The sequence below is a fragment of the Pygoscelis adeliae genome, unplaced genomic scaffold, assembly GCF_000699105.1.
Source record: "Pygoscelis adeliae isolate BGI_AS28 unplaced genomic scaffold, ASM69910v1 Scaffold10, whole genome shotgun sequence".
In the NCBI taxonomy this organism is placed as follows: domain Eukaryota; kingdom Metazoa; phylum Chordata; class Aves; order Sphenisciformes; family Spheniscidae; genus Pygoscelis; species Pygoscelis adeliae.
In genome coordinates, this window is record NW_008824053.1 from 6655721 (window position 1) to 6670102 (window position 14382).

The 14382-nt window shown below is 43.2% G+C and overlaps 1 protein-coding gene across 1 annotated transcript in view; it reads left to right on the forward strand.

Annotated features, from left to right (window-relative positions):
- Positions 1-14382, forward strand: part of COL24A1 (collagen, type XXIV, alpha 1) — a 195088-nt gene that overhangs the window by 39978 nt on the left and 140728 nt on the right. The window contains exons 2-4 of the mRNA XM_009333887.1: positions 12-106; positions 6589-6650; positions 13483-14369. Of these exons, the coding sequence (XP_009332162.1) occupies positions 12-106; positions 6589-6650; positions 13483-14369 (1044 nt within the window). The remainder of the gene's footprint in view (positions 1-11; positions 107-6588; positions 6651-13482; positions 14370-14382) is intronic.

Genomic DNA, 14382 nt, shown 5'->3' on the forward strand with positions numbered 1-14382 from the left:
TGTCCCCCTAGCCCCCGAGCACCAGCCGTAACCCCGTGGGGTCCCGGGTGCCCCCGGAGGACCGGCGGGGGCTGCGAGGTGCCGGCTCCCCGGACGGAGCTCGCCTGTGCGTCTCTTCCCTCCGCACGCCCCTAGCCCTTCAAGGCGCTCCCCCTTATCTCCCCTTTCCCTCTTGCTTTCCTGGATGTTCCCGGTCCCGTCCAGCACCCTCGTGTCATCCATCCCCCGTCCAAGCCCACGCCCCGGCAGACAGCCTGGCTCTGGGGAGCCCGGCCCGGGGAGGGTTACGCGGGTGTGTGGCCCCCCCGGGGAGCGGGGGCAGCCTGACCTGAGAGCCAGTATGCCCCCCGCTCCCCGACGGGGGAGATGGGGATGCTGGGGGAGAGCGTGCCTCCGCACCCTCAAGTAACCCGGCTGCTCCTCCTCCCTTTTGGTACCTAGCTATTAAAACAGAGCAAACAAACAAAACCTGCAGAATTCACGTTTAAGAGCTGAGGCTGCTCTCTTAATAACAGAGATGACCAGATGAGGTGCCTTGTATCTACATGCTTCGGCAATAGGCTGAGGTATTTCTAATGCATCATCATCTGCGATGCAAAGGTAAAGCTTCGCTCTTCTCTGTAGTTTGCCTAAAAGCAGCCTAGGCAAGATGATTGTGAACTTTTGATAGTTGTAATGATATTATAGAGGTTACCAGTACATCTCTCCTTTTGTAAAGTGCTTATTTTATTCTGGCTGTGGCTTAAACTAAGTTTATTGAGAGCTCCGAGTGGGACAGAAGGATTTGTCTTGTGTCGTAGTGAGGATTATGCTGCTGAAGTGTGCTTGGTGTATAATTTGGGTGCGCTTGAATGCTTATGAGCAGTTACGTGGCTGCCTGAAGGTGGCCTTCCCGGGAGATCTGTGCGTTTAATGGCTGTGTCTGTGGGACTTCAGGAATCGTCTGAGTGCAATTTAAAAAAGGGGTTTATCTGATATCTGTAAAGGGATATTGCTGATAGAGAAACATAAATTGAATCATAGTAAAGTAGCGGAGATGCGGTTTACCCTAGTTCAAAATCAGAGATAGCTTCAGAATATGTATCTATATGCTTCTATCTTGTTTACCTAATTTACTTGACTAGAGAGAACCTGGTTGCTTGCCTGTGTTAAAAAAAAACAGAATTCTTTGTAAAAGGATCAGGTTTCCTTAGCATATATCAAACCAGTCAATCCCTTGCAACCTAGACCACCTTTTCGTGGGAATGCCATTAGGTCAGACCTGCTACCTGTATAGGGGTGTCTCTGCAGGTTAAATAAATAAAACTCCTACAGCTGCATGACTCCTAAATCTCTCACCAAATTTGGTGATGGAATATTTAATTTTAAAACATGAACAGTCTTGTGTTACCCTTGTCTCTTGTGGGCGCTGAGTTGTAGAACATTTGAAGACCGATCTACAAGAAGTACAGAGATAAACCCTGAAAGAAGAGAGTATTTCACAGGAGTGGGAATTTGAGCTTTATACTTTTGCCTTAATACAGAGGAAATCACTTAGTGTACGCTATCTAGACAAGAGAACTAGTGTAAGAAGTCAGGGGCTTATTCATAAAATGGTTCTAAAATCACATCTTTCATAAATTTTTCTCCTTTTAGAAATACTAACAAAGTTGACTGTTCCTCTGGATGTGGTAGTTTCTCTTCTTAAGCTAAATGCTGTCCAGAGAGTGGCTGGGCCACCAGGCAGGGAGTTTCCTTTCTCTGAACCACAGCACTGTTGTAGGATTCCTCTTAGGCCACTGCTCCTCAGAAGGAAAGAGCCATACATCTTTTGATCCTCTACCTCTCACCTTTTCTTGTGTCTCTTCCTTCTTCCCTTCTTTCAAATTGTGAACTTGCAGCAAAGGATTCAGGAGCTTCCCCCTTGCTGGTTAGATGCACAGTGGCATCCGTGCCCAAAGGGCACGTGACTGTCACCCGGGAGAGGCTTTAGAGGCTGGTGTGTCCCCTCAAGCCATATTGACAGTGCATCTCTCAAAACTTGGGAAGCAGCACTGGACCTGCTGGCTAATCTCATCATAACAGCAAAGGAAGATATCTTTCTTCTCAGATCTTGAAAGATAAGGTTTTTAACAGCTTGGGGTCCTTGAGAGGCCCAGGGCATCTCTGTCCATAAGGTGCTATCACCTTTCCCAAAGCCCTCCTCAGGCTTGATGGGCACAAACTGGGCCATTCTCCTCAGCAGTCCTCAGAGGAGATCCAATGAAGCAATGCACGTGGGGCAGGTGCTGGTATTTAAACCATCATCACTGATGAGCACAAGGTTGAATGTGTCTGTGCCAGTTACACTGGCAACAGGTTTCCCTGCCTTCTCTAGCAGCCAGCTAGTGGTATTTCTGCTTTTAAACTTGAGGTTTAGGAAATTAGCCTGGAATGAAGAGGATACTGCTGTGCACTGACCAAACCCGAGCTCTGTATGCTGTTGAATAGTCTTCAGAGCGTGGAATTTCTCATTGTTGCTTGTCACAACTTGCTCTGAAGCTTATCAGTTTCCTCATCCATCCATCACCTCTAATGGAAAAAAAATAAACATGGATAGTCGCTGTCCACTCATAGGAAGAGGCAAACAGCCACAAGAAGTCAAAGATTGTCAGAAAGATAAGCTCTATTTTAAGTGGTAAATAGCTCAACCACGTTTGATAGTGCCTTCCTCCAAACAATTATATAGTTGCCCTCAGCTTGTGCTTGCATGTAAAACAGGAGAGAGGATGAGAAGGTAGGAGGAGGGGAGGAAGCTCAAGAGATACCTGGACTCTAGGACAGGACACAGCCAAGGGATTTTGGAACAGCTTTATGTGTGATGTTAAATGGGGGAAAATAGCCAGCATTCGAGTCAGCTGGAGTCTTCCCTGCCACATGCTTTGGCATTTTTCTGTTGTCATGTCCCAACAGGGCAAGTCTCCCCAAGAGCTATGGGCTCAGCTAAGGCATGCAGTCCAGGGCTTCTGCATGCTGCTTCTTTGTTCCTTGCAGCTATGGCAGACGATGGATCGAGCCACGTATGTGTTGCACAGCAGGGAGCCTGGTGGCTTAGTGGCAGTGCTGGTGCGAGAATGGAGACTGAGAACTGGCTGCTCTGAAGCTTAAAAGCTGCAAATGCAAAGAGTAGTGATCTTGACCAAGAAGGGAGGGTTTTCATGAACGGATTCTCTCAGAAAGACAGAATTCATTTTTTCATCTTTGGCTATCGAGGGATCTCTTGTACAACTTCACTTCAGGTTGCACGTGGTTTCATTTACAAAAAGCTTTACTTGTTGTGAAAAAAGGAAGACTAACTTTTCCCACGCATTAGAGGACCTCCAGCCCTATGGTTGTCTCTGGTCCCTGGTTTTTCTCTTAGCTGATCACTCATCTGTTCTTGACATTAGCTGGAGAGCACTGTGTAAGCCAGACATTTGTCTTTACCTCTCACTAAATGTTTCTGTATATCCAGTTACATCTGTCTAATTTACAGCCCTTGGAGCATTTTGGAATTTCTTGCCTTCCTACACCACTTGCTGGGAGGTGATGGAGGCAGATACCTGACACACAGCTTGTCCCTGGCTGACGGTGTGGAAGAGGCTGTTGTAGTGTTAAGAGGAGTCATCTTTGCATTTTGGGCTCTGGAGTCCTTTGAGCATCCTGACTTTGGAGTTAATTAAAATGTCTTATGCTATTTTTAACTGCAAATCCATTTTGCGCCCATGGAAGTCAAAGAAAGAAATAAAGAGTTGTCCTGAGTTTTAGCTGATGCGGTGCAGTGCATGGACTTTCTTCCTAACACAGCTATCGCATGTCACTGAGCTTCTCATTAGATCAAAAGATAATGCGTTGTGTGACACAGAAACTATGAACGTGAATTCTGGTCTTCAGAGCTGAAAAAAACCAAAGCGAGTGTCCTGTAGCTGACCTGCTCTTTGGACAACAGTCAATATTAAGTCTTTTGCAGGAGTGGCTGAACTGCTCCAGTAGACATTTCATGGCTGTAGCAGGAGAAAGCCCGAAGAAAGGAATAGCTAGGAACTGCAGTGGTTAATTAAAAAAACGTGCCCTTACAAGCACGTTGGGATTTGTAAGGCGTAGTTTCCACCTACTCCCCTTCTGTGATCAGAACTGGAGCAATGATGCATATTTTTGAATATCCTGTACATTCTGTGCGTTTTCTTCTAAAAAAACATGGTGTATCTACAGTTTTACGGTCGCAATACCAATGACAAAGTATTACCATTATCATGCCTTACTGTTCCTTAAATTATTCATTCGTTCTGATTGCCAAAACTTAAGCTCTCACAATATGCAAATCCACGTGTAGGTGTATAACTGATGGACCTAACTTTGTCCAAGATCCAGCCCACTTACTTGCTTTGAAAACTTTGAGCAGATGTTTTGAAGAATGCTGCAGGAGACTTTTTAAGATATATCATAGTAGGAAAAAATATGTTTAGTCTAATTTTACAAAACTTCTCTTCCCTGCCCCCGTAATTTGAAATTCTGTTTAAATAAGTGCTTTGCCTGAAAATCAGCGTGGCAATTTGTGAATACAGTCCAGGCTGCCGATCAGGTGGAAAAGGAAAGGACAGCAGAGAGGTTTGCCCGCTGGAGAGTGGGTGGTGGTGGACAGTGCACTTCTTTAGTTATCATTTGAACCAACACACCCATAAGGAATGGGAATTGGTTGGGTCTGTAACGCTTCCTTTCTCCTCCCAGCATTTGCCATGGGTGTTCTTCCTCATCACAGGAATTGGGGGAAGGCTCAGCCAGCGGGCTTTGGTTGCCAAGTGTCTGTCAAGGGCTGGGCTTGGGGAGGGGGAGGTTGAGAACTACCTGCTGCTTGGGTTGGACTGGGCTGGGGAGGGGGCCCGCAAGAAGCAGCGACACCAGCTGTGAAGTACCCCCTTCCCCTAAGGGGGACTTGGTTTGAAAACGGGGGTGACACCCCACAGTAAAACTGCCTAAGTGGAAGGAGAGTAAGTCATCAAACCCATCCTCTGCTAGATCAATGAATTTTTACTCTTTTTATTTTTTTCTTTGCTTCACTGAGCAAATTGATAAAACCAGATTTTTGCTCTGTGATTTTCATGCACTTGGATGTTTCTGGGATGTTTGAATTGCAAACCCTTGAAAGGAATATTAAGATTTTTCACTAAATACTGCTCGCTCTGTGTGTGTGCATACGTACATATCTATATATGTAAATGTTTAAATCATAGCATGGTTTCTTGTCATTGTAGCGTTACTAATGCTTGGTTGATGCATATGTTATCCTCTGAGCTGAAGGCAACCCGGCGGTGAATGCTCAGTGGAAGGAGCTTGTCTGTCATTGCCGTTTGAACCGTACGTTCCTGTATAAAGTGGTAGGGTTTCCCTCCTGCGCTTTTTTTGCTGTGCGAAGCTGACTAATTAGCTGGCACAGTTACATCACATGAAGTTACAGGTGTTTGGTTGCAACGGTGTTACTTTCAAATACTGTTTATTCCAGATACTCCAGTGCTCTCTGGCATGGTCCAGCAAACAGTTTTAGTCAATCTAGCGTTTAATACTATGAAAAATCAGTGAGGTTACATATGTTAATGAGCAAGAGGCTTGAGCTGAGGCTTGAGCGTGAGTTGAGTAGTTAGCATCGGAACTATATTTCTGGTATTTTAGAAATATTTCTTCTTAGAACTAAATAGGTATAGGTTACTGTTACTGTTACAGACATCTGTTTCTGTGCCTGGATGTCCAACATTAACAGAAAATATATTTCTCATTTGTTAAAAGATTCGGTCACTGAAAAGAGTGTGATTAGATGCTGATCTGGCTAATATGATAACTGAGTAAAAACCAGCAGTCTGTTTTTAACCATGGTAAAAGTTTGTTCTTTGCCCAACATCCAACACTTTTCATTTAAAGCAAATTTTGAGCACATAATCTGTATCAACCTTATATATGTCCGTTGCAATCGGTGAGCCTACGATACCTATCGGTATTGCACTATTCTATCTGAGCAGGAAGTTTTAAGTCAAAATGTGATGGGGGTTTTTTTACTTTGTGAAGACCATGTCTTGTTTGTAACATGGCGATGTTTTATAATACAGGAACAAAAGTGTGACACAACATTTTCATTTATGGTAAAATGATGTGACACAGTGACAAGACTGATAGCAGGTCAAAAGTATCTAATGATCTCTACAGGCATTAACTTAAATTTAAATTAAAATTAATCATTTATTTTAACATTTCTTTACAGTAACTTTTTTTTTCTTTCCAGGAAGAAATGTACTACATAGCAGCATTCATATTTGAAAACTGCTGCAAGAAAATATAAACCAGATGCAGACACTTTATTAATATAAGCCAGTGTAAAATATATGTACTATATATGAGGGCATACATAATCCTTGATCTTTGTGTAGAATGCCTTCTTGGCATCAGTGGAAAGTTGTACAATGTGATGGCTTTGATCTAGGACTTGCTGAAGTCAGTGGTATCCTGCCATTGACTTTGGATGTTGAATCAAGCTTCTAATTCCTTGGAGTTCTGAAACCATAGATGTTTTCTCACATGTTCTTTTCTTTCTTTCCCTTTTAGGAAAACTCTCCTTTTTATTGCAATATGTATAGCTGTGGCTGTTGCACAAGTACCCAAACAAGGTGAGAAAGTTCTCTTTTATAACAGGACATTTGCATAATCTGTTACTAGACGAAAAGAGTAAATGGCTGTTGTTACTAGTGACCTTCAGTTCCTGAGTGGTGACTTAAAGAAAATACCAGCTACAGCATAATGAGACCAAAGTTTAAAGCAACCAGTTTGGAAAAGATGACCTTTTGAAAATTACTCAGATTTTCTGTCTATGAAATTGCTTACATATTTAAGCAAGCTCTTCATAAAAGAGAAGCCTTTTACAGTGAAAAGGCTCTGATTGTGTCTCCACTGCAAGTGGGTGTCCTTGGGGGTGGCAAGCTATGACTGAGTTACCTTTGCACTTAGGGCTGTGCAAGCAAACCACTGCATATAATAAAGGCTTAGTCTAGGCTGGCATCATTAAAGCAAAAAGTGAAACTGTGTATTCATTTGGTTTTGCATTCAGATGCAGATGTTAGTGAGGAAGTAGGGTTGTCTTGGTTTTAGTTTCTTTTTTAATCTGCCAGCTGTTAAAACTGCACCAGATGTGCAGCTTGCACTACAGATCGCTGTGGGAATATTTGCGTCCCGAAGTGGTGGAGGTAACATGTCATTTAGTCATTTCCTATCTGCCACGAGAGTGGCAGCATCAGTTCTCTGCCATGTTCCTTCACCATGCAGGTGAAGCAAGAAATAGGTCATCCTTGGCTGGTAAGTACGTTAACTGCTAATACTCAGCTGAATACAAACAGCTGGGTTGCACGGTTAAGGCAAGACTCATTCCCGATAACGTTTTGCTAGAGCCCTGTTCTAGAGGGTGCTAGAGCAGCCTCCCACCGTTATTCTCACCAATGCTTTTTTCTTTCTCATCATTCCCTGCGACTGGCAAAGCTTGGCTTTTTCTTCAGTTGTGTTTTTCTTTTCCCCTGTTCTCTTTGTAGTTTTGCCTTTTTCTTCAGTTGTGTTTTTCTTCTCCCCTGTTCTCTTTGTAGTTTTGCCTTTTTCTTCAGTTGTGTTTTTCTTTTCCCCTGTTCTCTTTGTAGTTTTGCCTTCCGCGCGTGTGTGTGTGTTCCCATCCGCGCGTGTGTGTGTGTTGCCTTCCGCGCGTGTGTGTGTGTTGCCTTCCGCGCGTGTGTGTGTGTTGCCTTCCGCGCGTGTGTGTGTGTTGCCTTCCGCGCGTGTGTGTGTGTTGCCTTCCGCTAGTGTGTGTGTTGCCTGGTAAGAGTGGTTGTTGATTTTTCACGTTCAGCTCGATGGGGGACACATGCTTTCGTGATGATGGGATTTTCCGGGATTTTTCTAATAGCTGAGCCAAGCTCTCATCGGAGGAGGGGCAGCACCCATAGATGTGTGCGGCCTGCCCCGCTCCAGGCCTGTGGGGATGGAAAGGGAAGAGGCTGTTTTAGGGAGGCAGTTTGCGCTTTCCCGGCGTAGCGGGAGCAGGTGAGGGATGTCAGAGACAGGTGCGCAGCAATTGTTTGAGTTGTCTTCATCCCTCCAGCCCACCTTCTTCCTCTGCAAAGGAATAAACAATTTCTCTCACTTCTCATGTGCCTCAGCCTGAGAACTGCTTTTCTAACGGAACTTCAGGCGAGGACTGTGAAGGCTACAGGACTGGGGGGCGGCAGCAGCATGGGGGAGCGGGTGCAGCCTGAGGCTTATTTGCCTCTCGGCTGAGAGTACCTCCGTGCACAGAGCTTTGCAGAAATGGGGTAAAGTCTCCAGTCTTGACATGCTTATATTTGGTTATTCTTCTGTTTTGTCACCAGCAGATGAAGGAGCTTTCCTACTCTTTTTTATTATTTTTTTATTACTCAACAGCATTTTTAGATAGCCTTATGAGAAGCCTTACTGAATGGAAAATCCCCTCCACCCCCAGTGCACAGATGCCGTACACGACTTCGTTTTCTTCAAGCGCTTGCTTGGGATCAAAATGATGCATTGAACCTTGATGCAACTTTCTGCCTGTGGGTGAATGTGGTCCCTCATGCACTTATTTGCACAGTGTGTAAACAAGGTTGCAAAAGGAAACCTCCTCAAAAAAAGAGCAGCTCAAGTATATCCTTCAGTCTCAGTATGTAACCTGCAGAGCTAGGACTATTCCATTTGCAGTGCTTAGAGTTTGTCCAGTGTCCTGGTTAAACCACGACATCCAGGAACAGGATTGTCTGCCCATTAGGAATATGTTAACACTCAAGTTGTTGTTAAAACTTTCTTGGCAGTTGTATTTTGAAAAAAAAAAAAAAAAGAATTCTGCCAAATATGAAGATGCTAGCTAGAGTAATTAATGTTCCGTCTCTTCTGAGCTGATGGGACAGCCTGTGCATGCTTTACCTGAGAAGCTATGCCTTGTTCATTTTGGTAGGCTGCTACAAATTGTGTTCAGTGAAATATATGTAAAGGTACAGCCTCAGCCTTTAGGAATAGTACTTTGAGTGTGGCTCAAGGACATACAGAATCAATGTATCTGGTTGGCTTTCCTATGCCAGTCACTCAGCCTGGTGTCCGGGAGAGCATTGGTTGCAGCCAGGTATCTTAATTTACCCAATTGCAGATGCATCACCACCTAGGAAATGGGCAACCTGATGAGCAATTACTCTCATCAGGAGCTGAGTGATGAATAACCCTTGTCTTTCCCTTACTCATACTGGCAAAGGGAAAGTGAGTAATGTGTATACTAGGATTGTTGAAATGGAGAGAGCACCCCAAATATCCTGCCTTCAGAGTAGTCATGAGTATGGAGGAATGTGGTGAATGAACAAGAGAGACTGAACAGAATAGGGGTGTGGAATGATCACATAGCCAAATCCCCTCATCCCTCCCCAGTTCCTTTTTGGGATTTTTTTGTGCCACAAGAAGGTCAGAAGATTTTTTTGCCAAAGCCCATGTTAGGTTTTCCCTCCCTTCATGATGCAGTAAGGTTGTGAATTTTTCAAGTCCTCCTAGAAGATGGAAGGAAAGCACTTGACACCAAAAACCCAAAACAAGTTTTCCTTCAAGAAGATGAGCCGTTACAATTTGGGGGACTAATGGGTTGAGTGAACAGTAATTGAAGACAGATGTTCTGCAGACATGGGTAAACAAAGAAAACTGACTACTGATAGGTAAAGAAAATAGCGGTTGTCATGCTGGGAAGAACAACTGAGAGGGTTGCCTGCTCCCAAAACCCTGTGTACTGCCAAGAGCTTCTGAAAGCCTTAAAATAAAATAAAAATACATGTTGGACCAGAAATGAAACAACTGGCCAAAAACATTTGGAACAGCCCTTTGGCTTGATGGTGGGTTAACAGGCAGCAAGTCAGCAAGGAATAATTAGTTGATACTTAATCTTTTGCTGTCATTTTTCACACAACATTTATTTGTGTTTAGCTTTCTCAGGACCTGTTATTGTTTGCAGAAATCTGTTTGCAGGATGTGGAGAATGTGTCTTATTTCTCATCATGCTCTCAGATGATTTTCCTTTTTTAATAACTTTTAAACAATGAGCTGTTTTCAAATCAGAACTGCCAGAATTTTGACAATTTTGCTTGCAGTTTGAGATTTAGTAGCGATAGTCTTGAATGTTGTTTTTAAATTGACTGTTTTAAGCCAGTTTAAGATTTTTGTTTTGTACTTCAATTTATAATACTTTGGACAGATCACATACATTATGTATTTGTATTTAAAAATAACAATTACAAATATTTTAAAATACAAGTACTTGCCAAATATTTCAGGTTAGGATGTGATATTTAGGCACAACCTTAGGTTAGATTATTAGCTCTTCTCCTCTGTGCAGTCAGCTGGCCCAGCCAGTGCACAGAAGTGCTGGAGCGATGTCTCCAGCCTTGGGGTATTATTTGCATGCATAAGACCTTTGCATTGCCCAGGACCTGTGTTTCTTCTTAGCTTTCACAAGGGCAATACAAGTACAGCTTTCTCCTCCTTAACTACACGCAGACCGCGCAGGATCAGGGTCCTGGGAAACTGTGGTGGTTCATTAGCAGATGCATTGTGCTTCGAAGCTGTACTATAACCTGACCTCTGTTATCAGTTTGACAGGTAAAAATACAGCCATAGTAAATTAATTGCTCTGAGGCAAAACATCTTGAGAAATTGGCGTACACATGACTTTTTGCAAAGATATGCTTTCTCCATACCTCTGTCTGCGCTGGCTACCCGCCAGGATAATCTTGGCGCGTCCGTGAATCTCAAACATGACTAGAAACACTACAAGGTGTGTAATTAATTTTCAAGATGTACAGTGCACTCAGGTTGATGCTTTTGGTTCCAGTTTATAAACCACTCTCAAGGAAATCTCAGGCTCTTCTCATAATTTACCACTGAAGCTAAGCCAACATCTGTCTATTCTTGAAGTTTGCTATGAATACATTCAGTAAACAGAGAAAGGGAAGACTGGGAAAGGAGACCTTTTTTCCACTAAAAGAGCGAACATCCATTTGTTCCAGTTGCTCTTTTCTCTTAATATAGCAGAGAATCCTTAACTCTTCTTGGTCGCTCCAAATTTTTGTTATGCCATTTAATAGCTTTATTTACTTAATATAAGCACAACGTGCATAGTAAAAGTACCCTCAGCTAAATGCTGGGGAAAGTGCCTGTCTCTTCCCAGTCAGGCTTATTAGGTCAGTGCAACTGTTAGATACTACTAGTCATTTTTAATACAGGCAGTTCACTGAAGTTAGGTCCAGCCATTTGTTCCACTTAGGGGGGGAAAAAAGATTATATCGTATGCTTCTGTGCAATGCTGTTTATGAAAACTACAATGTTCAGTTTCCCCTTGTGCAGAAAATTGGAAAATTTAGGTTAGAGAGACCTTGAACTCATCTGGTCCTACCTCCTGCCGAGATCAGGGTCAATGTTGAAGTTAGTTCAGGTTGTTGGGTCCTGTCCAGTTGGGCTTTGAAAATCTCCAGGAATGGAGATTACACAATGTCCCTGGTCCAGCACTTAACTACTTTTGTGGTGAAAATGCTTTTTCTTTTTATGGAGCTGGAATTTCTTGTGTTGCAGCTTGTGCCCGTTACTCCTCAGCTTTTCTCTGTTTTCCCTATAACCCCCATTCAGATAGTGAACAATTGTAATTAGATTCCCCCAAACCTTCCTGTCTCCAGGCCAAGCAAATGTAGCTCCTTCAGCCTTTTCTTATGTCATGTGTTTTAGCCCCCAACCTTCTGTCTCTTATTTCCATGATCGTGTTTTGTCTCAGTCTCTGCAGTATTTCTGTGGCACCTTTCACAAACACCCAGACAAGTGGTTTTACCAATCGATGCCATAAATGCTGTATTATTTTGCGACCCTACAGGAAGACTGCTGGGGACATGTGGTTTAGCTCCTATTGAAGCCTTTGTCGTGTTTCTGTTTCAGCTGTGTTATAAGGAATCTAACAGTGTCTTTATATTCATCCTGAAGGAAGAAGGTGTTTATGCCCGCCAACTCCAACATGCCTAAATCTGATTTAGGCAATACCAAATGAATTCGGTCATCTTTGGCCATTGATTTACCCTTTAGGAGGCAAGTGGCTTTGATTTCTTACCCCAGGTCAGATATGATTTCAGTTTATCAGGAAGCTAGATAATTGTGTTTCTACCCGTTAGGTGAAGACATTTAGCCAGGTAAAAGATGGAGATACCGTAAGGTCCAGGCTAAGGAAAGGGCTAAAGCACAAAGCTCACATTGTATAAGACACTAGAGAATCCAACAGTAAAAACACCGCCGCAGGAAGATGTCCTCTCCAGACTTCTATATGCCAAAACCAAATCTATAGGACGTAAATCAGTTGGACAGCTGGTTTCTCTGTCTCCTTAATGTCCACTGCTGTCTCCTGCTGTGGAGTGCGCTCTTAATTCAGTCTCTTGTCTGGGTAGCTGCAGCCTTGCATTCACTGGAGGACAGATGAGCCAGAAGATGGGAGCACTGCCCCTCGGGTCCTGACATTTCTCCTCTTTCCTTGCTCCTCACCACTTCTGCATCTGTGGAGTTCACCTCATCCCTGGCCCTAACAAGTAAATTGTGTGGAGGGAAGGCAGGCATCAGCGCACTCTGCTGCATCTGCCCTTGGAAAGATCTTTGTTCTCTTTTAGTCTGGCTAACTTTGGCACAGATACATACAATCAAGGGTGATCCCACAGGGAAAACAATTCCCTTTGAAGCCAGCTCTGTAATGGCACAGGGCCTTGCTTGGCGGGAGGAAAGCTCCCTGGTGGAAGCACAGCAGTTCTTCCCGGGTACCAGTTGCATTACCTCTGCAGCACATAGTAGCTACTCAGCAAGGCTAACCTTTGTATTTTGCTTTGAGCCAGTGACTATCTTCTGGTGCTCCACTGAGGTGTTACTGTGTTATAAATAGCTTGTCCCTTCTTAAAAACAAAACAACCCTCCCCCCCAAATACTTTCATTTAAACTTTTCTGATAAAGAGGAAAAGCATGGGTTTATTGCAGAAGGTTTTTGCAGAAGAAAGAGTTAAAGTTAAAAAAAAATTCTGCTCAAAGAGCAGGCAGGATTAGCCAAATAAATAAGGAACTGACAAAGTGTGTTTATTGACTACTGTGAAAAAGTTGAAGACGGCAAATGGGGATTTTTCAGTTTCATAAATGAACTAACCTACAATGGGCATTACGTGGACCTTTCTATGTGTTTTTCTTTTTTTCTTTTAAAGGTGGAAATTTTGTTCTGGTTTTAATTGTTTGATTTACTTGAAAGATTGGTGTGCCTTACACTAGGGGTTCGGTGGCCTTGCTGTGTGCAGTATATATGCTCTGGGAAGTACAGATTTGTTAAGACGTGCGTACATTTGTTTATATGGATCTGAATTTATGAGCTTGTAAACAAAATCAACAGTATGCCTTTATTTCTTTTTACAGCAATAGATGTTCTTCATCAACTAGGCCTTGTGAAAGATGTTCAACAGCCCTCAGAGACGACAGTGCCCTCAACATCATCTCTGTTACCTCAGGGTGTTCGTCTAACCGTATCAGGAGTTGTACTAACTAGTGATGCACATATTGAGTCCCCCATCACTCAAGTCATACCATCAAATCTAGGGCATCAGTTCACCATATTAGTTGGGTTGTACTCTTACAGAGTAAATAATGCTTTCCTTTTCAGTATTAGGAACAAAAGTAGACTGCAGTTTGGTGTCCAGTTGCTACCGAGAAAGGTAGTGGTGCACACTGGAGGGAAGCAGTCCATCTACTTTGATTACAGTGTTCATAACGAACAATGGCATTCATTTGCCATTGACATTAGAGACAAGACTGTCTCGATATTTGCTGAGTGCGGAAGGAAGTACTACAGCAGGGAAATACTTTCTGAAGTGGAGACATTTGATTTGGATGGTTTATTTACCCTGGGCAGGATGAACTCTCACTCTGTTAGCTTTGAAGGAGTTATATGTCAGCTAGATATTATTCCCTCTGCAGAAGCCTCTGCAAACTATTGTAAATATGTGAAACAGCAGTGTCGCCAGGCTGAAACGTATCGATCTCTGCTAGGAGCTCCACATGTGTCAGATGGGCTGGATGTTTTTTCAAAGATGATGATTGATGAGAAAAACCAGTCAGAAGGCATATCATCTTATAGAAGGGAAGAAAATTCAAACATTCCTGTTACCAGTGTTGCTCAGATTCACTTTCTATCAGAATACTTTGAGTCAAGAAATGTCTCTGCATCGGAGTTTCCAGAGGCCAAACCTCTGTTGCTGGAAGCTTGGCCTGAAACAAAACTCCAGGAGAAACTCACACTGCCGCTTGCTAAGACAGACA